Source organism: Panthera onca, chromosome F1 (assembly GCF_046562875.1).
Source record: "Panthera onca isolate mPanOnc1 chromosome F1, mPanOnc1 haplotype 2, whole genome shotgun sequence".
In the NCBI taxonomy this organism is placed as follows: domain Eukaryota; kingdom Metazoa; phylum Chordata; class Mammalia; order Carnivora; family Felidae; genus Panthera; species Panthera onca.
The window spans coordinates 59037008-59062411 of record NC_138355.1 but is presented as its reverse complement, the minus strand read 5'-3'; the positions used below and the strand labels follow the sequence as shown (position 1 = coordinate 59062411).

Below are 25404 nucleotides of genomic sequence, written 5' to 3'. Positions count from 1 at the left end.
TTAAGCATCTGACATCGGCTCAGGTCACGATCTCACGGTTCATGAGTTTGAGTCTCGAGTTGGGCTCTGTGCTGACAGCCCAGAGCCTGGAGCCTGCTTCGGATTCTGTGTCTCCCTCTCTCTGTCCCTCCCCTCTTCTCTCTCTCTCTCTCAAAAACAAACGTTAAAAAAAAATAATAAAATAATGAAAGGAAAAAAAAAAAACAAACCACCCTGTCAACCTAGAATTCTATATATCTTTAAAAAACTGTAGGCAAAATAAGACTTTTTCAGCCATACATTGAAAGAATTTAATAGTGGCAGACCTGCATTATCATAAATGTTGAAGTATTTCAGGCAGAAGGAAAATGATAGCATATGGAAATCTGAAACCACATTAAGGAATGAAGGGCACTGAAGAAAAGTAAATAAAAAGAATGAAAGAAAGGTAAACCTCTTTAAAGGATAATTTAGTGGAGCTTCCAGCCACTGACATAATACAAGGAAGGAATTTATTCTTTCATCTGAAACAACAACAACAACAACAAAAAAAAAAAAAAAAAAAAAAAGCCAAAATACTGGAAACAAACTTTTTCAAAATACTGGACATCAATCAGGCAGTAAAAGACGGTGTTCTCTGACAGAAAGGGAAGGAAACGAGGTGAGCTTTACAGATGGCCCCAGCTTGTTGCCTTGAGAGAGTTCCCAGGCCACAGAGCTGAGGGGGTGGGGCTTGGAGGACTCCTATGTTGAGAAGCAGAGCTAAGAGTCTGAGTAGATCAGCTTGGTTAGAGTTTGTAAGACAGTGTCCCAGGGAAGAGTACGTTACATGGAAGGAGAACTCCAGAGAACCAGGGATGGTCTACCTGGTTACTTAGAGCACTAATCACCACATGCATGTGAGGAGAGTATCTGAAACGAAAGAAACACCCAAAAAGATTAGAAGGAACCACAAGGATAAGAAACATGAAAAACCAGACCAATATATATCACAATCAAATTGTTCAAAATCTTAAAAACAGCAAAAGTAAAAAAACCAAAAAATTAGACGTAGAAGAACAAAGATAATAACAACAGATTTCCTGTGTGAAATAAAGTTAGCAAGAAGATAGTGGAACGCCATGTTTAAAATACTGAAGAAAAGGGGTGCCTGGGTGGCTCAGTCAGTTAAGCGTCCGACTTCGGCTCAGGTCGTGATCTCACAGTTCATGAGTTCGAGCCCTGCGTCGGGCTCTGTGCTGACACCTTGGAGGCTGGGGCCTGCTTTGGATTCTGTGTCTACTTCTCTCTGCCCCTTCCCAACTTGCGCTCTGTTTCTCTCTCTCTCTCTCTGTCTCTCAAAAGTAAACATTAAAAAAAAAAAAGTTAAAATACTGAAGAAAAAAATGTTAAGCCAGAATTTCATACCCAGTGAAAGTATCTTTTCAAAACTAATGCAAAATATAGGTTTTCCTAGACATATAAGCTGAAAGAATCCATTGCCAGCAGATTTGTACTGGAATTATTTAAAGGATGTCCTTCAGGCAGAATGAAAAGGATACCAGAAAGACGTATCAGCACAAAATAACTGCAGAGCACTAGAAGTGGTAACTACACAGGTATACATATAAGATTTTTTCGTCATTATTTAGGTTGATTTAAAGGAAAGCTGACTTTAAATAAGAGAGTAGTAATGTGTTGTGAGATTTATGGTACATGCTATTTATAAGTAAAGTGTGAAAAATAGCATAAAGACCAGGAAGGGGAAAATGGAAGGTTCTTGTACTAAGTGTGAGGTGTTTATAATAAACTTGTAGGTACACTGTCAAGAGATAAAAGAAATCTCCAGGCCCGGAAGGTTTCACTAGAGAATTTCAACAAAAATTTAAAGTAAAAATTAATGCCAATTCTATACAATTTCTCCCAAAAAAACAGAAGAGGAGAAAACACCTCCCAATTCATTTTATGAGGTCAGTATTACCCTGATACCAAAACCAGACCAAAAAATGTACAAAACAAATTAAATAGCAAAACTTCAAGCCAATAACCTTTATGAATACAGATAAAACAGTAACACAAAATATGCTCTCTGGCCACAATGGATTTAAATCAGAAATCGATAATAAACACATCTAAAATATTCCTGAATATTTGGAAACAAAATAGGACACTTGTAAATAAAATGCCATGTTAAGCCTTTTCATGTTTTCTCATTGCTCTTACTTAAACCAACTTTACATTACTTTTTAAAATTTAATCATTTAATTACTTAAAAGGTCTCCAAATATTTACAAATGTATCTGAAAAATAACACACAGATGTCTGTCTAAATTAATATTTACCATGAATAAGATGATGCTACTCTCTGTGGTGCTAAGCATTTCAATAACCAGTAAATAAGTCAGTAAGCTTGATATTGTTTACTGATAACAATATTTTAATTATCACTTATCAAAGTATAATTTGGCAGTAAAAACCACTTTTCACAAAGACATTACAGGTAGGTCAACAAATCAATCTTGATTCATTCATTTTGCTTCTCCATTTCTCCTGGAAGCTTTTGAAGTATCCATGACTTCAGTTTTTCTAGCTCAGCTTTGCTTAGCTCATGGTAAACACCTGGGAGACTATGAAACTTCGTGCTCACTCTTAGGGACTTTAACACGGAGTTTGTCTCTTCACCCCAAGAATGAGGAACTAACTCATCTGCAGTGCCGTGACACTGGAATAATTCAGGGAGTACACCATCACTTTCCTGAAGAGCCTGAAGAACAGGATGTACAAATGGAAAAGTTTAAGAAATTCATTGATGAACACCATTCTTGGAAATCAGACAGGGCAGAAAACTTCCAATATTTAAAGGGAAAAGAGGCAGTGGTGGTGTGGTCTAAGGTGCACACTGGTGGTCCTGGACTGGGGGCTCGGCTAGTTGCTGGCACCAAGTGAGCTATGGTTGTACATGACCAGCACTGACTCCATACAGGACCGTCTCAAACACAGTCGAAGCATTTCCTGAAGAAACCGTGTGACTCTGTCAGACAAACTTCTTTACATAGAGAGTGGAGAGAGGGAGGAATGCAGGCACCATCAAGAGAAAAATTACATTCTAGTTTTCATTTCTGTATCTGCTGTTTCTAATTCTGGTATGAAGTTACAACACTATAGTATCGTTTCGTATATTAGCATATTGCTATGAGACAGGTGTCGGGAATGTAATTGGTCATTTGTTTCGATTATGTTCATGACATAAAAAAACAAGCCTGGCTATGATCATCTCTATTTTTATTATGTGTAAGGGATACATATGATTTTTATCCTTTCCTCTTGGACACCATGCTTAATAATATTCTTTCTATGGTATTTCCTGAACATTAATGACCAGCTGGAATTAATATTCATTACGACTAATTGGGGATGGATTCCCAGGAGTGCTCTGTGCATCGACTGCAATTGCTTCATGATCAATTTTGTTTTAGTTTCAATGTGTGATTATTTCACGCTTTTTTTGGTTTTGTTTTGTCTTTAAAATCTGGAACTTACCTGGTACACAGCAGATGTTTTATTCAGAAAACTAGAAAGAGCAAATACTCCTGCCACATCTTGATGATTTCTGTACACTAAATGCATTGCCATGCACCCTCCCATAGAAAATCCTCCTAAAAGAAGCAAAAATTCACTTAATCAGAAAAAGCCAGAATATATGCAACAATAATTCAGAACAAGATACATCTGGGCCAATATTCCATGCATGTTTTAAAATATTTGGAGACACAGTGCGAAAAAGAAATTTAGTCTACTTTAGATCTCATTAAAAAAAGGACCTGCAATGCGTAAACGACACGGGCTCATCTGTCATCACTGGTAAGGAGACTTGTTACAAAAAGAGCTGGAATTAAACAAAGAAATCATGTTCAACGAGTAAAAATATTTACCATAGTTCAAAATATGAGTCATAGTACAAGTGTTATTTGTTTAAACATCCAGTGTCTACTTATATTTTGCTTATACTTGTGTTATAGGAGTCCTCACTGCAACTAGAATTAATAACATGCATCTTTCTGTCGTTCTTGCCAAGCTCTGAGCCCCATGAGGAGTTAAATTCCCAGTCTCTGCCATATAATAGATGCTTAGCGATTTTTTAGGGAGGATGATCAAAAATCTGGTGAGCCAGTTAAAACATCTCTAAATTACAATGTCGTTTTGGAAACTGATTTGTGATGGTATAATTAAAAACGTACTTACCTATATAAACTTTCTCAAAGTTAAAAAAATAATTTACTCATTTAACAAACTTTTATTGTCTTTTATGTGCCAAACACTGTGCTAGTCACTAGAGATATGCAGTCTAAAATACACGGTCCTGTGCTCCCTTCGGTAGCACATATATGAAAATACATGGGCCCTTCTCCTCAAGGGGGCACCAGAGACATCACAGGATATGGAGACAGGTAGGTGACCTGGTGACCCAACTTCAGGGGAGAGACCAGGGATGCTAGTCCCCAGTTTGAGTGAGACTTAAAAGGCATCTTATTTACATTTTGTGAGAAATAAATATAGAAAGTGAATCACACAGCCACACTCTTATGGAAATACAAGAATATACACGGGTGCAGAATCCAGATCTCGCTTCCAGCCTCCTGCTTTATTTCACTTAACAAAGTGTAAAGCTGAGTCCTTAGAGACTATAAATTTGAATTTACCACAATCTACTTTTACAGATGAAGTGAACGGAGGCCCAAGATTAGGTGACCTGCTTAAGGATGTACCCCTAATTTTAGTTGTAAACCAGGACTTTTGGAATCTAGATTGCTTGCAACAGACTTTAATGTGCTCTCTCCTATCTTCTGGTATTTATTAGAATAGAACGGCTTTTAAATTTTATTTATGTATTTTTATATTTTATTTATTTACTTAATAATATTTAATAGTATTATTGGGCCAACCGACAGTATCATTTTGGACCCAGGATACAATGTGTGAGTGACGATTACGAGGCTTGCAAAGTCTAGATTTTTGAGAAGCACATAATATGTAAATAATTACAGTGTATGATAAATATTACATCTGTGGTTTTCAACATACCAGAGGGAAATAATAGGATCTCGTCAGTAGCAGAAGTGCACCATGGAGGAGAACCACTTGAAAGGTTCTTTCAAAATAGCCCCCACACCAGCCACAGATGCAGATATGGTTAATTAGAGATCACAAATGGGCTTGGCAGGGGCAGAGGCAGCACGCACATCTTAAAATTGACTGTGAAAGTTGCATATGTGCCTCAAATTCCCAAAAAGGTTAAAAACCACTGGGTTCCGGGGTGCCTGGGTGGCTCAGACAGTTAAGCATCTGACTCCTGATTTTGGCTCAGGTCCTGATCTCATAGTTCACGAGTTCAGGCAGAGTTGGGCTCTGCACTGACAGTGCAGAGCCTGATTGGGATTCTCTCTCCCTCTTGCTCTGCCCCTCTCCCGTGGGCATGTTCTCTCTCTCTCTCTCTCTTGGGATTCTCTCTCCCTCTTGCTCTGCCCCTCTCCCGTGGGCATGTTCTCTCTCTCTCTCTCTCTCTCTCTCTCAAAATAAATAAACTTAAAAAAACAACACTGAGCTCCATTACCTATGAACGTGCACATTAATGAACCTTTGCCATGCTCCACGTGGATATGAAGACCTTACCGCAGACAAGACTAGTGTTTCTGGTGAACATTCACTGTTAAGTAAGCAGAAAGAATTCTAAACTTCCTGGGTTGTGCCACCGTTCTAGTTACAGACTTGTCTTTGCTTCTCAAGATTTTCTATGTAATACAGTACGTGGGTTATAAAGCAAACGCTTCTTGAAATACAACTGCTATCATGTTTTCATTTATTAAATATAAATTATTTCTCTAGATTGGGCCTTATTAAGCATTTGCATATTACAGACTGAAAAACTGGTGGTGCATTCTTTGAGGGTAAGAAACGGTTCTTTCTTCCAGCATCATGTGGGACTTGCGAGCTCATGAGGGAGCTCAGCAAAGTGTCTCCACCGTCTGGTGCACACGTGCTGACAAGCTGGCCTCCCCACTGCACGTGCCCCCGTGGTGAGTACAGTGGCTGCTACATAGTGACAACTCAATAAAGTCTGTTCAGTTAGAAACCATGTATTACGGGGTGAAAATAATACAAAGTTTACACACGTCTCTTACATTTATCGTATTTAAAAATTTGTTTTTAATGTTTTTATTTATTTTTGAGACAGAGAGAGACAGAGCATGAGCAGGGGAGGAGCAGAGAGAGAGGGAGACACAGAATCCGAAGCAGGCTCCAGGCTCTGAGCCGTCAGCCCAGAGCCCGACGCGGGGCTCGAACCCACGGACCACGAGATCATGACCTGAGCTGAAGTCGGACGTTTAACCGACTGAGGCACCCAGGTGCCCCAAATTTATCGTATTTAAAAGGACATGATGCATTTTCTAATTCAAAGTCTGGAGGGAGAGGACCACGTGGAAGTAAAGGAAACTGAGTTCTAATCCTACCAGTGACACTCTCGCCGAGTGTCTTTAGGTAAATTATTTAAAACCCAGGATCTCATTTCCAGTAAGATTAGATAATTGCACTAGATGATCTCTAGGGTCTCCACCAAGTTTTTAAATCTATAATATATAAATGCCTCATAATCACGTGTAAAAGTCGAAACAGCAAGGACTTTCAAAGTTTACAGAGCTTCTGTAAAAACAGACGCCTACTTTAAGTTTGAGAGGAAGAATCTGTATCTTGCAGAACACAATTTCAGCCTCTTCTGTAAAGTTCACAGAACCAGTCTCAGCAAATGCGTTCTTTGCTTCATCCCTTCAGATCCCCCCTTTCTCCAATTGACTTATAAAATGAAATTCAGGGTTGCTTATAATCAAACCCACTCTTAACAATAAAACTGCATCTCTAAAATGAGGGCGGAACGTGAGGGAGGCGAGATGGGGCTGCTGGAAGAATGAGAGATAAAGAACAAAAGAGAAGGAGGGACACAGACCGCGGTACGGGGGAGCAGCAGCAACTAGGGGAATGACTCGACTTCCAACTGCTCCCCTGTAGCAAGACAGCATTCTTTAACAGAAGCGATCACGCCAAATCATACTAGAAGCTTTTCCTAGCGCTGAACTCCTGGGTGGAATTTGTCAAGTAGGTCTTTATTGAACATAAAACTCAAAACCAGACGTTTTACATACAGCCACTTCTGCTCTTGATTCTTTTATAAAAAGTCCGGGACATAAAGAAAACATTCAGTGGTCTAATAAGGTTCATGTGAACAGGGTTTTGTGTCTGTTTTATTCACTGATGTACCCTCCCTATGCTTAGAACAGTGCCTGGCACATAGTAGGCACTTAAATATTTTATCAAATCAGTGAATAAATGTAATTGTAGTCCCATAAGAATATTTCTGTAAGGGGACACATTTATATCATCAGGAAATGTAGCTATCTGGTGATCGGACTTGACATAAAAGTAAAGCTTAGAAAATGCAGGAGTGAATTGTTAGGGTGCCCCAGGCTAATGATTCCTAAATCTGGCTCCTTGAAAACAGAGATTCCCAGACTCAGCCCTAGACCCACTACCGCAATCTCAAAGCCTATTTCTAATTTTTAAAAGCTCTTATACCCATAAATGAAATGTATGAGAATCACAATCTTAGAAAAAATCAATAGCTGTAAAGCAGACAATTCAGCCTTAGGTAAAATGGGTAAGAACAGAAAGTGAAAATATGGCCATGATTTACAAGAAATCCCTATGTTATAGATACCAAGGCTGTAGGAACAAAGTTTTTATTTTTTGGAGTAATTCAAGAGCTTGAATTCTATTTTTGCCAAATGTACCTAAGGAACATATTAAATGTGACCAGCGTGACTAAGGAACTAAATGTTTAATTTTATTTAATTTTAACTAGCTTAAATTTAAGTTTAAATAGTCACATGTGGCTAAGGACTATCATATTGGACAATGAAGTTCTAGGTAATCTCAGCTGCACCAACAATCGAAAAAAGCTTCAAAATTCATAAATGGAGCAAAAAGAAAATATTTCATAAAAAATATTGAGGCTAGGATCATTAAATGTGAACTTTTAATATGATAAAGATTTAAAAATCACATCACAAGAGGGGTGCTTGCGTGGCTCAGTCGGTTAAGAGTCCAACTTCAGCTCAGGTCATGATCTCATGGTTTGTGAGTTCAAGCCCCGCATTGGCCTCTGTGCTGACAGGTTGGGCCTGGAGACTGCTTCGGATTCTGTGTCTCCCTCTCTCTCTCTGCCCTTCCCCTGCTCACACCTGTCTCTGTGTCTCAAAAAATGAATAAACATTAAAAAAAAAACTTTTTTGATAACAAAAATCACATCACAAGATAGAATTTGAACATACGATAAGCAAAAACAACTTTATTGAAAAAATTTTACAGATTCAATTCCCCCCTCCATCATTTCATTTTTATTGATCAGAGAAACCTAATTACTTTGTGTGGTTTCAGAGCCCCTAGATGAAACCAGTCTAGTAAGAATAAAACCAAAAGTAAGAAAGAAAACATTTTCCCACATATGATATATCATTTTGAAGAAACATAAATGCATCCTACAGACATTTAACCTCATGTTTAATACTCATAATTTACAATGAAAATAAATGTACTCATTGAAATCTTATTATTTAAAGATTTAATCTAAGTCCTTTGCCCAATTATAATCTTGTGAGGTAATCTGCAATTTCTCACCAGCCATCTTTGACAATACAATCACCTTTAGCATCACATTTTACTATGAAAAGGGACTTTGTGTATTTTTTCCTAATAGAAGGAAATTTAACACAAAAGACTAGTTATTTGAATTCAATTTCCATCTAAATGACTAAAATGCAATATAAAATATACTGTTCAATAAGTAAATACCAAATAGTAAACTCATTGTAGGTAACGGTTATAATGTATATTTATAGTTGCTGGCAAGGTATTAAAACGTCAAGAGTTAACATTTCAACATACATTTAAGATTAACAAGCTGAATAAAACATGTTAAAAAAATAATAAACCTAGCTTTTATGAACTCTTTAAATAAAATAAAACAGAAACAATGTATAAAAAACTATACTGGGAAAACTAGTCTATCTGAAAACAAAATCCAGAGGAAAAAAATACTTATAATTCAAGTTTACCATCAATTGAATAGGATTTTTAAAATGTAATAAAATCTACCCTCCCTACAAATTTCAACAATTCTTCCATTTAACTTATGTATTATAGTAATTCAGACTGAGCTATGATAAAGTCTCAAAGAATTGGGGAATACATATTTATTTGTAATTTTCCTCCAATACAAAATTTACAGGGTAAACAGAATACTTATCATCTTCCATAAAAAGCTGTTAGAACAGCAGTTACAAGCCTTTAAAGTTCTAATTGTTGTTGAAGAAACACAAGTTGTTTAATTAAGACACATATATGCTAAAAGAAAATAGAAAACTGCTATCATTCTCCAAGTGTTAGGTCAAGAAAGAGCTTCAGAAGAAACTTGTAGAAGGTCAGCCCAAAGGGAGCCTATAAATTCGGGTGCTAATCTTCATCTGGGTAATTCCAATTATCCCTTCATTTTTATTTTAAATATTGTAAAATTAATACATTGATATATACCCAGTATACAAAGTGTTTTCACCCTACAGACAGAAATGAGTTATCCAAAGTTTCACTCTTCATACATAATTTAAACATGTTTTTAAAAATTCACTTAACAGTTAAACCCTCTACATGTACCACTTTTTGTACCTTGCTTTTTCTTTCGTATCATACTGACTTGAAAGTCTTTCAACAGAATTATAAAATCCGTAATTTTATTAATTGAACACATACTTACAAAGTTCCTTCTGTGTGTACATATAGCATTTAATAGTTACATAATATTCAATTATATTAATAGACCATAATTCTCTTAACCATTTCCCTCATGGTTGGCATTTAAAACATCCATGTAAATGACTCAGGTGTAATTCCAGGAGCACTTGATTCTCCCTGCTCCATAATTCTGACAGTATGCTCATGTTATCAAAATTCTTATATGTTATCTGGTTATATCAGTTTTTAGGTTCTATACATCCTAGATCGAAGTTAAACCTAAATTTTGTCAGTTTTGTCTTAACAAATTATCACCACCTAGTGGCCAAAAAAGGAATCCCATCCTAGTACAAAAGGAACCAAGTCAAAGGGTCTGGGTTCTAGTCCCAACTCAATTTTATGTTAGCTAGTAACCTGTTTGATTTTTAGTTTAACATCTGAAATGAGAATAATAATTTCCTGTTCTACCTATCACAAGGCTCAAAAGAGATATTGTGCATGAAAACAACCTCATAATTTAAACACTATCTAAAAATAAAACATTATGATGTATAGTAACAGCAATTTAAAAACTGTCAAGTGTAATATAAATGCCAACAATTTTAGTAGTATTACTACTATATACACTTTTAAAGCACAACAGTACACATGGGAAAAATTTTATACCTTTCTCCATTTTGATTTGTCACATTATACAGAAACATAGGAAATGAGTTTTAAGACAGATAGTAACAGAGATACAGATGTTAATAAAATAAGATGTTAATATGTTAATAAAATAAGAATTAGACAGGATGATCTAGCATTACTAATAATTTTCCCAGAATAGAAGATTTGATCCCAGGGCTTATTAATAACTATCTTGTCAAAAATCAGAAAGTGATTTAAAGTCACTGTTCTGCTGCCTGTCTTTCTCCTAACTTTTGTCACACCCTCTGTGGAATCATGTGTGGTATAAATATATAAAATCAAATAAATAACTATGTTTTTAAAGTTTATTTATTTATTTTTGAGGGAGACAGAGAGAGAGAGAGAGAGAGAGACAGAGAGACGGAGAGACAGAGAGGGTGTGCCAGAGTGCATGAGCGAGCATGGGAGAGGGGCAGAGAGAGACTGGGAGAGAGAATCTGGAGCAGACTCTGCCCTAGTATGGGGTCTGCTCAGGATTCTCTCTCTCTCTCTCTCTCTCTCTCTCTCTCTCTCTCTCTCTCTCCTCTCAGCATTCCCGTGCTCTTTCTCTAAGATAAAAATAAAATAAAAAGAAAGCAATATATTTCCACTGATGACTAGAAAACCAAGATTTTGCTTTCATAGCTAACATTTGCAGTTCACTATAATGTCCTCAAGTATAATCTTATTCATCTTCATGTTCCCTAAATCCTGAAACTGTGTGTTAGTCGCCATCATTCCCTTGCATCTATTGCTGTTCTCCTGGCCTTCAGACTGGCCAACATCTATGGCGTTATCAGCATAAGCCTTCTGAAATGTACACTTGATCACATCATTCTCTGTATCTAATCTGATAATCCTAGGGGACTGGATGGCATACTAAACTAGTATTTTCTGAGAGATTCTGATGTGCCCCTTGCTTTCTTTCCCTCTCTGTTTACCAGTCATATTTTAACTCCTTCGTTAAAACTCAGTTGGAGCCATCTCTTCTAAGAAGCAGTCCCTAACTCCTCCCAAAAGATTTACTTGTTCTTTCCTCACTGCTCACATTGTACCTTGTATACACTTTTACAATACACTGTATTAGAACACCTTACTTCTGTACCTTCTTCATCAGGCTATAAACGTTTTGATAGTTTTCTCGGTACTCCAAGACTTAAAATTTTTATTAACAATTTGGAGATCAAATTTAGTATAAGAAGTATCATTTTTAACCTGAGCAAAATAGACAGACTACCCCCAAATAGTTGCAAAACATACATTATAAAAGCAATTGTCTTTAAAACGAAGCTTAATAAAATACCACTAATTAAAATAAAACCACAGACACAGAACAGGCTCCCCCACCCACTCAAATACAGAGAATAGTGTTGTTTTATAAAGCTTACACTGGCTGCAGTTATAATCTCAGAGATAAGGGCTCCAGGAGCACATATAATATGATACTAAATCAGAAATGTTATCACATGTTAAACAAAATCAATAAGGATAACAATTAAAAATGTTTTACCTATTATCTCCATGTTTTTCCTTTTCAATATTAAAATTTTCTAAATTTTCCTTTTACAATGACTTTTTAAAAATAACCCAAACTCACTGTAGTGCACTGTGTTTGTGTGTACTAAAAATTGGTCAGAATCTTAAATGCATTTTTCTTTGACTTCCCACGGAACCCCTCCTTCGTTAACATGTTATGAATAGCACTTAAATCTTACTCCACTTAAAATGTACTATCATAGATACCACAAAAGCACAAAAACCAGTTGGAAGTTATTAAGCAGTAACTTCCTTTTAAATAATGCATGAAAAAGAAAGCAAGAAATCCAGCATGTACACCACTGAGGAGAAAGAAAACAGATGACGGGGAAGAAGTGGTGAGCCGTCTAAAGGTCTCCCAGGGGCGGCCGTGGCCTTAGTAGGGCCCTTCTGCTCTTTGGAGTGACCATGGCATAAAGACTGTTTAATAACAGGAAGAAAACGGTCTCAAAATTACATGCCAGACACATTCCTGAGTATTTTGACTAACTCAACTATCACAAATCTGTAAGATAGGTATATTATTATCGCCCAAGCACAGAGGTTAAGGAGATCCTATGCCTACAAAGTAGTGAATCTAGGATTAGAAGCTAACCCACGTAAAGAAGACGGCAAACAAAAAAGGGGAGGTATTATGATGAATGTTTTGTCATAGTATAAGAGGTCAAGAATCATGTGTGTTTTGGGGTACATGTAATGTTATAGACTGTTATTGAAGATTTATGTTCACTGACTAGTTAAATAACAATACAGGTAACAAGAACAAAGCACACTGAGTCTGTGCTCTGTGGTCTCTTTCACATTGTAAGCTAAGAAAGAGGCTTTATTGAAGCTAATCAGCTCATCTCAAAAATTCTAAAAAAAATCTTCCTTTTCCAGCGTTTTGTATTCAAAAAATAATATATAACTATTATATATAACATGTTAATATGGCTTTGCCATAAATTTCAATTTTTTAAATTTTGCAATGTAATAATCTACAAAGCTTCCACAGAGAAATTTTGTTGTTACAGATTCAATGGTGTTTTGATAAAATACTGACCATATTACTGATGGCTTTATAAAGACTTTTTTTGTTTGTTTGTTTGTTTAAGAGACAGAGGGCATGAGTGAGGTGAGGGGCAGAGAGAGAGAAAGAGAGAGAGAGGGAGAGAAAATCTTAAGCAGGCTCCACACTCAGCACAGAGCCTGATGTGGGCTCGACCCCACAACCCTTGGGATCACAACCTCAGTTGAAATCAAGAGTGGAATGCTCAACTGAGCCACCTAAAGCCCCTAAATAAGACTATACTTTAACAAGGCTCTCTTGGTACTTTAGAAAATATTAAAATCTCCATGATATGGTAAAAAGCAAATAAAATAAATTCCAGATGACTCAAAGAAGTACAGGTAAAAAATAAATCACATATAGAAAACCAGTAGAAAACCTATTTGAATATTTATCCAAGTTCTAGAGACTTTCTCACACTAAGACATTATTTGGAAAAAGAAAATCATAAAAGGAAAGAGTAACAGACAACGAAGAAAAGCCTTCCTGTGTTAAAATACAACAAAAAGAAGTAGATGGAGAATAACAAAATAAGTATGAATTAATTACGACTTTTCATTTACTTATTTTTAGCAAATATTTTTCAAGGCAATATTATTCAGTGACGATACAGTAAGACGGACATTCTAATAGGAGTGGGAGAAGTACCAACTGGTACTATTTTTTGGTGAAAGGAATTCAAAAATATGTATTAAAAGTCTTAAAAATGTTTAGTTAAATTGAATGGGAGAATCATGGGCTTTGAAATGAAGTAAACCTCAATTCCAGCTTTTTTTTTTTTTTTTTTTTTTACAGTTTATTCATTTATTTCGAGATAGAGTGAAAGCGTGAGTTGGGGAGGGGCAGAGAGAGAGGGAGAGACAGAGAATCCCAAGCAGGCTACGCACTGTCAGTGCAGAGCCCGATCTGGGGCTCGAATGCAGGAACCGCGAGATCATGACCAGGCGCCCAGGTGCCCCAATTCAAAACTCTTATTAGCTCTTTGACCTTACAACAGTCCCCACGGCCTCTTTCCAGAGATGAGTAATACGAAGTAGCTGATGGATGTGGGGAAGGGAAGAGGTGGGGACGGAAGGAGACGAGCAGATGGCAGTTATCGGTCAACATGACAGAATCTTTAGCTCATATACATTGAGTACTAATCAGAATATTTTCTACTTTTTTACATATGAAGATTTTGCAGTTTTATCTTAAAGCAAATTCTTATCCCAATCTTTGGTTTTCCCACTGTCATCACATTACTTTGGAATCTCTGGAATCAATCACTTCGGAATTAACTACTGAATTGATCAATTACTGAATTGGTTTCCCCCACACACAACTTCGCATCTGTTCACTTAACCCTCCTGCCAGATCAGTTTTCCTGACACACAGTTCTAACGAGCTGCATGACTCACAGACCTTCTCTGATCATCCCTCACCAATCATCCACAGAATAAAGGACAGAAGGGGAACCAGAGAGAATTCGAGAGCCTAGAATGAGCCAAGTATTTTACAAACACCATCTCCCAGGAAAACAGATGTTGTATTGTTATTCCCACACAGGTGAGGCAGCAGAAAAGTAGTGTAGGTATATGTGGTGGTAACAAGGCAGACGTCACATTTGAACCTGTATCTGTCACTATACCATCCTGCTCTGCAGTCTCTTAGCACAGCTATCAGAGTCAACAAGGCATTTTCCTTGGACAACAGACTTTCTGCGAAAGCCATCTAACGTCCAGACAGATAAAAACAAGCACTACTTTTTCGAGTTCATATCATTCTTTATGCCTAGACCTCCACACTACAATAGATAAAACTATTTATGTGTGCATCTCAAATCTCAAATGCCACTGCTACCTTCCTATTAATTCTTGAATAGCCTCAAGGTATGATCTCTGCTTTCAATTCCTGTGGTACTTAATTACTTAAATCAGCAATTCACTGACCAGGTCATGCCATTCATTATAAATTTCCTAAGCATTTGCTCTGTGCCAGGAATTGTGATGGGTCCTGGGAAGAAGTAATAAATGCATGTGATCATTCTCTTTGAAGAGCCAGCAGGTACACTGCTTTAGGTCACTTATCACAGGCTTGCTGGCATTACAGTAATCACTGTAAGTACCTAATGGCTCTTCTAGGTTGTTAACATTTGTGAGACAGATCCTTTTTTATTGATCTGTGTGTCCCTTTGAGCATCTAACATGCCTGGCACACAGTAGGAACTTAGAAAATATTTGCTAAATGATTGAATGACAGACTTTGTCATACATTCCCACATTTTGGATTCTGTTTTGTAACTGTTTTATAATTTACCCCTACACTGAGTTGCGTGCCTTTCCTCATGGTCTTCCCAGCACTCCCATTATGTTTTAAAACAAACTTTATTTTTGAGAGTGAGTGCAAGTGAGGGAGGCACAGAGAGCGAGGGAGACAGAGGAGCCTAAGCAGGCTCTGTGCTGGGCTCAATCTCAAGAATCACAAGATCATGACCTGAGCCCAACCTGGAGGCTTAACTGACTGAGCCACCCAGGCACCCCCTTATGTTTTGTATTTAGATGCTGAAACAGAGGACCAGGAAGGTGATGTTACTGGGCTGGAGGGCTCACTGCTTTTAATTAACAAAAGTGGAAGTTGAAGGCAAGTCAGAAGACAATGGATTTTATTCATCATATTATACTGCTTCTCAACTCGACTAGTTCAGTACTTCAATAAACACAAAGGAAGTTTACTAATTTACCAAATTTTGTCTATACAAGATCTCAATGTGCATTTTATGGTTATTTAGAATATGATAGAGCTAATTTGCTTTACAATTTCATCATTAAATGCAAGTCATTTTAAATTGAATAGTTGTATTTGAAAATAAAACTCATTCACCAAAATATATTCTGTACCATCCACATTCTACCCAGCCAATCTCACTTTCCTATGTATTATATAAATAGAGATTTTAATAGTTTATGTATTTGATGATTACAGAAAAAGGAAAGGGCATTAAGTAGAATAAACAGCTTATATAAAGGTATATATATCCCCTTGGGAAGAGAGATTGCTGAAGACATGTTTAATAAAAGTTTATAAATGCCTTATTCCTGTGACACTAACTCTGAAAGGTATACTTTTCATTAATTTTATATTATATTTTGATTGTATACTCTACCTTGATCATGGTAACAGTAGTTTAAGCATATTTATAAAACTCAAGCTAATCAAAATAAAATGTTTTAAAAACTGAAATGAATAATCTTTTAATTGAATATTAAACATGGAATTCTCAAGTTAAGTTATGATTAAAGAAAATGAATTAAAGTTTCAGGAGCTGTTAATTTCAATATTTTTAAAACCTTCAATATGTAAACTCATATTTGAAACAATGAACAGGTCAAGTGATATACAGGTGTTTCTAAATAATATTCCAAGTAAATTTCAATGTATAGAAATAGGCAAAAGTGAAAGAAATTTACTAACATTTAAAGGTCTTACCTACTAATATTCTATTCTTCTTGATGCCACTTTTTACTTCATCATCAATCAAATCTGTGAGCACTTTACACATTACATTGATTGATTCAAGGTGTTCTGGGCAGTCATTAGATATTTTAAATCTGTCAAACCATACATTGGAGATTCCTCCTTTCATAGGAGTATATGGCCTGTTTAAAACCAGAAAAAAAAAAAGAAGAAAAAAAAAGGAAAAGGGAATGTTATTAAAAATGAATGTTTCAATTTCTAAAATACTAGTGTGCTGAATAATTTCATTTTCCTCCAAGTTTTAAAAGTTAAAGAATTCATATTAAAAGCAGCCTCAGGCATACTGCATTAACTTGCCTATAATTACATTGATTCCATTAACATTTACTAATAGTCAACTCATCATCTTTCCTTATTCTCTCCATCTTTACATATTGATAAATTCTCCAGAAAATCCCCGTGAAAAAAGGAATTATATATATAAATTAATATATATATTTACAAATTAATTATAAAACTAATAAATACATAGTGTGCATGCATATATTTTCTTCTGCTCAATTTAAATGACTGATTATTCAGGTCTATTTTTTTTAATTTATTTTGATTTACCTTAGGCCCTTTCTCACCCTCTTGTCCCCCTGTAAATATAGGGTCAATATTTTAGTATTCATAGCTAAGTGAATAATTTTTATCTCTGCAAAAAGTTTAATACCTCAAGAGTAGGAAAAAAGATTCACCAAAATGCTTTTAAAAAGTGGTTAATTTGTAGCACTTAAGTATGAAAGATGAGTTCATAATTTAAGAGCTTTCTTGATCTCATCCAGATCATTCTTAGAATGGGGGCTAAATTTTTGTTTAATCAAGAGTTGGAACTTTTATTTTTATCTTCTCAGGAAACTTGAAATCAGAGTTGATCAGGAAAGTTGAAATCAGAGTTGAATGGGGGTACAAGTAATCTTTGGAAGCACATGATCATACAGATATTCCATACTGTTTGCATCATTTGGGTCTCAGGTTGGGTACCTCGTTGGACTCATGTTTTATGTGAGAAGATACTCTAGGTGGGTGCTCTGAATAAAACTGATCTTACATGATGCTTTATATTTACGGTGGGATGGTTACAATATTAGTGAATCTTATTCATTGTGTCAAGGTATTCCAAATGTTCTGTTTTAACCAATTACAGTGGGATTAAGGGTTCCTGTGTTCATGTCCTATGTTGGTAAAGGTAAATGAAGGGAAATGAAAACAATTTTACACACTCCTCTAAACAAACACAGAGGTACCCAAGGATCTATAAGAATAAACATGGAGAACAAAGGTTTTCCAAAGATGAGGGATAAGAGGATTTGATAAAAGAAACTGTTTTCCACTTGGCCAAATGTTCTTTCCCCTTACATGACAGTGAAAATAGGATTTATGTTCCATGCAATAAAGCCCTAGAAAACACAACCAGTGCTAAACCTACCCATCATAGGGACTCCTGGGTGGCTCAATTGGTTAAGCATCTGACTCTTGATTTCAGCTGAGGTCATGACCTCACCGTTTTTGAGTTTGAGCCCTGTGTTGGACTCTGCACTGACAGTGTGCAGCCTGCCTGGATTCTCTATTTCCCTCTCTATTTGTCCCCTCTCCAGTTCAAGGGAATGCATGCACGTGCGTGCTCCCTCTCGCAAGAATAAACTAAAAAAAAAAATAATTCAAGCACCCATAATAACAAGAAATCTAAACCAATAATGATCACAGATGCAGAATTCCTCCTATATTTACCACTTTGCCCAACTCAGAGTTAGCTGTTTACTCTCACCCTCCAAAGCAAATGAAATAAAAGTATGAAATATACTTTTATTTCATACAACAACAAACAACAAACAACAACAACAACAACAACAAAACGGAAGGCTGAAAGACACTGAGACCTGTATGTTCTTTAGTGAAAAACCAAGTGGAACCTCAGTAAACCCTAAAAGCTAGTTAGATTCAATCCTTATTTTCTTATCCACTGGATCAAAAGGACCCCAATGTCTCTGCAGATCTGTCCTTGGGTAATACCCACTCTTTGGGACCAGTGGGTGGTACTGAAGACAACAGAACTCATTTTTCTATATGGATCATACCACTCCAAAATAAACCGACATCCACTTTCGGTACCTGGAAACCAAGAGGATTATATTTGGGAAGTTTCTCAGAGAAACTGAAAGCAATCTAAAAACAAGAGCTCATCTACAAAGGGCCTTGTTTATTTACAAAAACAGAAGAATGTTATAAATGTTACTTTGCAATACACTATCTAAAATCTGAATGTATATTTTGAATATCCCTCTAAGACAGTACATAAAAACCTACATTTTCTCCTTGTTTATGAAGGTATATGATATTTTGCAAATATGGGAAAGTACATGTGTGTGCTGTTTTGAGGGTTTTCATATAAATCTTACTGATTCTGTGCGCCACTCCACCTCCCCACTGCCCCTCCCCCACATCCTGCCCTTCACACTAAGTAAACCATGTTTAGATCTGGAATATACAACCCCGAAGGTGTTTCTTGCACATACATTAAAACATATATCTTTATAGGATATGTTTTACAGCACTATTTTCTTTTCAAATATGAAATAGCCTATTGGCTTTTCTTATGTGCATCATGCTTCCTCCCTTAACAAGACCTTATGGATATCCTTCCATCTGATAGAGTTGGAACTCATCCTTTTAAATGGCTGTATAATTAATACTGAGGCTCCACAGTGTCATCAGCCATTCCCCTACTAATGGGCATTTGGTCCTCAGGTTATAGCCACTAAGAACAGTGCGGCATTAAACATATTTGCATATATATTTTTATGTACTAGGACTTTTATTCCTATGAAAAAGTCCAAGTAACAGAGCTGCTGGATTGAAAGGTACAATTTTTATGTTATTAGATGTTTCAAAGTTACTCCCATTAAGGCTGTAAAAAATTCACCTTTATGCAAGAAAAGAGAACATCCTTTTGTCCACAGCCCTTACTGCAATAGGTGCTAACATCCTTTAAAATATTTAAGGGTATCAGCTACAGTTTTAAATCAACTTTCCTGAGGTATAATTCACATACATAAAAGTACATGTTTAAGTATATAAGTCACAGACCAAACAATGTAATCATCTCCACAATGACACAGAACATTCCCTTTACCTCAGAAAATTCCATCATGGTCCTTTGCCAGCAATTCCCATTTACTTCCCAGGCAAATGCTGAGGGATTTTTATCACGATAGAATAGTGTTTTTTTTCTGTTTTAGAACTCAACATAAATGGAATTACCTGTTTGTATCATTTGCTATTTTTTTCTACTGTGGTTTAGATTTTATTAGTTTAGAAGAGCACTTGGTCTATAATTGACACTTAAATAGTTGTCATTTGTACTTGAAGTATTTTTTAACATCTATTTTTACATATTGACATTATGTATTTATGGTGTCTTTTTAAAAATCAGATAAAAGTAACTGCATTTGATATAGTCTGTCCTTAAAAAACAAAACAAAAAAAACAACTAAAATTTATAGGTCTCCTGATTTAAGAGGGCTCTTTTCTAATCCATACATGTTTACATATGGAATTCAAAATTTTCTTCTATGATTTTCGTTTTCACTTTTATATTTAAGTCTTGAAATTTCCTGGAATTTATTTCATATATGAAGTGTCATAAGAGTTCAAGTTTGGGGCGCCTGGGTGGCTCAGTCGGTTAAGCTTCCGACTTGGCTCAGTTCATGATCTCACAGTCTGTGAGTTCGAGCCCCGCGTCAGGCTCTGTGCCGACAGCTCAGAGCCTGGAGCCTGTTTCGGATTCTGTGTCTCCCTCTCTCTCTCTCTCCGACCCTCCTCCGTTCATGCTCTGTCTCTCTGTCTCAAAAAAATAAATAAACGTTAAAAAAAAAAAAAAAAAAAGAGTTCAAGTTCATTTTCTCCCATATGGATAATCAATTGCATCTGTACTACTACTCCTAAAAGAAGAAAAAACATCTTTCACAAAGGTGAAATTCCGTTTTTTCCATATGTTTAATTTTATAGTTCTGACTTATCTAATCTCTCAAACTAGGTTCTGTGAGAGTTAAGTCCTGATGTCTAACGCGTACTATATATAATAAATGGACTTCTCTCCAGTGGATCTGGAATGGTACTAGTTCTGTATTATCCTTGGGGAAATCAAGAAAACAGTAACTGAAACCATTTCCTGTGCTTTGTGATTCAGGTGAAGAACCCTGGTGGAGAAAGGCTCTATTTTGTTCTATTGATGTATTTACCCATCCTGTGTTAGGATCCTATTGAGTGTATTGAAGTGGCTTTACAGGATGTTCTGAAGTTGAGTAATGCAGTCACTCTCTAGCATCATCAAAACCAGTCTCCTTTTCAGACTTGCCCTGCCTCTTCTCAGGCATCCATTCTTTCTCACTTATCTAAGAAATTAATCAAATATTTAGTAATTTTTAAAATGATTTCAAATACTCCTTAAAAGTCCTTGTGGGATTTTAATTAATATTGCATTATTCTATGGGAATTAACACCTGATGACATAAATCTGAGATAAGGGAAGATTTTTGCAGACTGAGCTCTTCCCAGGAATTGCCACATTCATATAGGGCTTCTCCTGCATTGTTCTCCAAGCTTTCAATGGGTGCACAGGAGATAAAGTTTTCCATCACATTTCTACTAGCACTCCAATAGAACCTACCTCCGCCCTCATTCTGCAGGCCTTCTGACCTCAGAAGCTGCTTGGCTCAAGAGAGGTAAATAAATTGGAATCAGAAGGGGAGAGAACACAGAAAGCATTCAAGCCTCCCACCTCCCAGAATCCCTTTCTGTTATTTAAGAATAACTTTCTTAAAGTACTCTGAAAATGAAAGCAGGTGGTTTCTACTAGTATTAATGTCAGTGTAAGACAAAATGAAATCCCAAACTGTATTCAATTTGTCATTGAAATCAGTGTTCTGAATGAAAACTGAATACACAACACTCACTTTAAAGCTTGAGTTAGACTGTTACTCTTTGGAATTATTTCTACTTCCCTTTTCATTTTATTCTGCTGTTTCTCTAAGTATTTATTTGTCTGTCTAAATACTTAAATAAGGATGATATCATAGGCTAAAATCTGAATCATTCTGGGAACTCAGCCATTAACAGAAAAAAATGACACTCACTTAACTTTTTCTCTTTGACAGGGCCTTCCTTAATCAGAGATAGATGCTCCATGGAGGAGGACTCCCAATGTAAATTTCACCAATACAGTCGTTTTTTTATTCTCCCAATTCTCTAAGAAAATTGCCATTTGTTTGAAGGAGATAATTGGGAAAATTTAATGAGATAAATAATAATTTAGAACTTTTTTGTTAAGAAAACGTTATTAAAAATGCATACTTCTATTAATGTTAGAGTAACTTTTAAATAAAGCATAAGAGATTGTTTTCTAAAACAGCTAAACAAACTGGCATATATGTTATATTCATTCACCTTTTCCCTCAAATAAATCACTTTATTAGCTGGTATAAGACAGCTCAGACATTACCACAATAAATACATATGCTCGGCAAAGAACATCTGTGTGGCCCTTCAATCAATCAATCAATCAATCAATCAAACACACTGGTAACGTATGAAGCTGGAATAAAATGTCCAAAGTTAAAAAACGAAAGAGCTGACATTCAGCTTGATACCAAGTTCTGTTTTGATCTGTGGTCTCTAAAAGTCATTAAATCAAAAGGTCATTCATGGGGCGCCTGGGTGGCTCAGTCGGTTAAACGTCCGACTTTGGCTCAGGTTATGATGTCGCGGTTCGTGAGTTCGAGCCCCACGTCGGGCTCTGTGCTGACAGCTCAGAGCCTGGAGCCTGTTTGAGATTCTATGTCTCCCTCCCTCTCTGACCCTCCCCCGTTCATGTTCTGTCTCTCTCTGTCTCAAAAATAAACATTAAAAAAATTAAAAAAAAAAAAAAGAAGGTCATTCATAACCTTTAAGATAACATTGCCTGGTCCCGTCTTCCTATGTGTCATGCCACAGCACTTCCGCAGCAATCACCAGGACCACCGGGACCAGTCACATTTCCCTCTGAGTTTTCTTCTGAAAGGACAGCCTCATTATTGATCCAGAGGCTTTGCATCTGATATTCCCTCTACCTGGAACACTCTGTGCCCCATTTCTGCACAGTGGGCTCCCAATGATCATTTAGGTCTCAGCTCAAATGTCCCCTCCTTAGGGAAGCCTTCTTTGACCCTACAATTTAAAGTGTACCTCCCCTGTACCCTACAACACACACACACACACACACACACTCTCTCTCCCTCTCTCTCTCCCTCTATCCCATTATCCTATTTAATGGTCTTAACAGAATTTATCACTATTTGAAATTTATAGATTTAGTTGCTCTTTTATTTTCCATTTATCTTTTCCACAGCAACCCCCTCAGTGCTAAGAACAAGCATTTGTTGAATGATGAGTGTCAATAATCATTTGTGACACTAGGGTATAATGTGGGTCAGCTAGGAATAAGAAAATACCTAAAATCAGTTTATTTTTCTCTGAATATCTTTTAACTTTAATTCTTGTAAAATCCATATTGCAATTTCTAGTAAAAGGTCAAATTTTTCTTTAGCTGCTTAAAAAAAAAAAAAAAGAGTTTCTAAGAAAAAGTTTTTACATACTAATGGGTATTTAAATGTACTGTTGAAAATAATTACCAAAGAAGTAAAACTATTTCTTCAAAATAGCTGTTTTGAGTAGGGTTCCTTATTAGTAAAGTGTACTTCAAGTACATATCTCCTGGTATCAGGAGAGTGATCTTCATACTGGGCTTCAGACAGGAATCGAATCCCAAGTGATAGAGTAAAAATCAATCTACTGTTATCTACACCTAAATCAAAAGTACTAGTTTTGGAATACATTTAATAAAAAATATAAACATACACTTCATTCGAAAAATAGTAATCAAAAAGTAGAAGCACTATGCAAATCTTATTACTTTTAGAATTTTTCAAAACACCAAGAGCAATTTATATCATCATATAAGTCATTAATTGGCTTGTTAAAAAATTGCTATTATTTTTAAGATGGAAATTCTAATAGTAAGCCCCAAACCAAGAAAACCTCTAATTACAAATACAACTAAAGTATGTTACAGAAACAAAAATCTTTATTGAGCACTTCAATTAAACAGAGTCCAAATTAATAATGAAAAAAAAATGAAGCAATATTTTCCATTTAAATCAACACAGCAAGTTAATTGCTGACTTTTACTTAATATGCCCCTAACTTAGCTGATTAAAAACATCTATTAAATAGGGTTGAGGAGAAGGACTATGTTATAGTCAAATGGCAATTTACAATTTAATCAAAACATACTGACATGCTGTAATAGACCACAACTTGGTAAATATAATAGACTATTGTTCTCCTCTCAAGCTCTTTAAAATATGCATCACTGTTGAAAACAAAAATTATAACCATGTTTTGATAGAGTTTTCAATGTACATAAATGAAATACATATGACAGGCATAACAAGCAGGAGAGATAAAGGAAACTATATGGTTGTAAGCTCCCTGCATTTCATATAAAGTGGTAAGAATCTAACCAGGTGAAGTTTGGTATGTATTTTGCAATCCCTAGAGCAATCAGGAAAAATAAAAATAGATAAATAAAATGGAATATTAAAATAATTCAAATTATCTATAAAGAAGATAGCACAGGGGAAAAGAGGAACAAAAGCTATAGACTTAAATTCAAACATTATCATTACATTAAATGTAAATGGTCTAAACAAATCGCTTAAAAGACAGAAACTATCACATTGGTTAGAGAGAAAAAACAAAGCTCAAAAACATGATGTCTGTGGGAAACCCACTTTAAATACGGATTGGTTAAAAGTAATAAAAAGGTAAAAAAATACATATTATAATATTGTTTGTTGTGAGTACATAAAAATACAGTTTATCTTAGTATCTTGCTTTTGCATCCTACTGTCTTCTCAAATTCACTTATTTCTAGTAGTTACCTAGATTCTTTGTGATGTTTGTGTAAACAGCCATATTATCTGAGAATAAAGGCAGTGTTACTTTTCTCTCTCAACCTTTATTCTTTTTATTTCATTGTCTGGCCTTATTGTACATGTTTGAACACCCATACAATGTTGAACAGAATCAAGGACCTCCTTCCTGTGTAATCTTAGAGGGGAAGGATTCAGTATTTCATCATTAAGTATGATGTTTGTTGCAAGAGTTTTTCTATGCACCTTTTATTATGTTGAGGAAATTTCATTCTTTGCCTAATTAGCTAAGGGTTTTCTTTATGAATTGGTTACATGTTTTTTCTGTATCCTTTAAGATAAACACAGTTTTTTAATCTTTCATTTTGTTAACACAGTGATTACACTGATGGATTTTCAAATGTTCCTGGGATAAACCCCACCTGGTCATAATGTATTATCCATTTTATACGTAGCTGAATTTGATTTGCTAGTGTTATTTTAAGTTAAATTAAGGAATCCTCTATGTTCATGAGGGATATTGATTTGTAGTTTTCTTTTCTTTAACATATTTGTAAAGTTTTGTTATCAGAGCTATAATGGTCTTTTAATATGTGTTACAAAATGTTCCCATTTCCTGAGTTTGTGTTATTTTTCCTTCAATTGTTCAATAAAATTTATTAGTGGAATTATCTGGACCTGAAGTTTTCTTGTGTGAAGGTTCTAATAATGAATTCAATTTTTTTTTATGAGAGTATTCAGACTTTTTGTTTCAGTTTTGATCATTTGTGTTTTTCATGGAACTTGTATCTTTTCTCTAATTGTTCAACTTTACTGCCATAAAGTTATTCAGGATAATTCCTTTCATTGCCTTCAGAATTTATATTGATATCCTTTATTTCATTTCATATT

The 25404-nt window shown here is 35.7% G+C and overlaps 1 protein-coding gene across 2 annotated transcripts in view; it reads right to left on the bottom strand.

The window, feature by feature from the left end:
* Window positions 1-2061: 2061 nt before the first annotated feature.
* Window positions 2062-25404, bottom strand: part of LYPLAL1 (lysophospholipase like 1) — a 37913-nt gene continuing 14570 nt past the window's right edge. For both annotated transcript variants that reach the window (XM_060644378.3, XM_060644379.1), the window contains exons 3-5: window positions 16514-16683; window positions 3499-3614; window positions 2062-2722 (exon numbers count right to left, since the gene is read on the bottom strand). In XM_060644378.3, coding sequence (XP_060500361.2) covers window positions 2483-2722; window positions 3499-3614; window positions 16514-16683 — 526 coding nt within the window. In that variant the 3' untranslated portion in view covers window positions 2062-2482. The remainder of the gene's footprint in view (window positions 2723-3498; window positions 3615-16513; window positions 16684-25404) is intronic.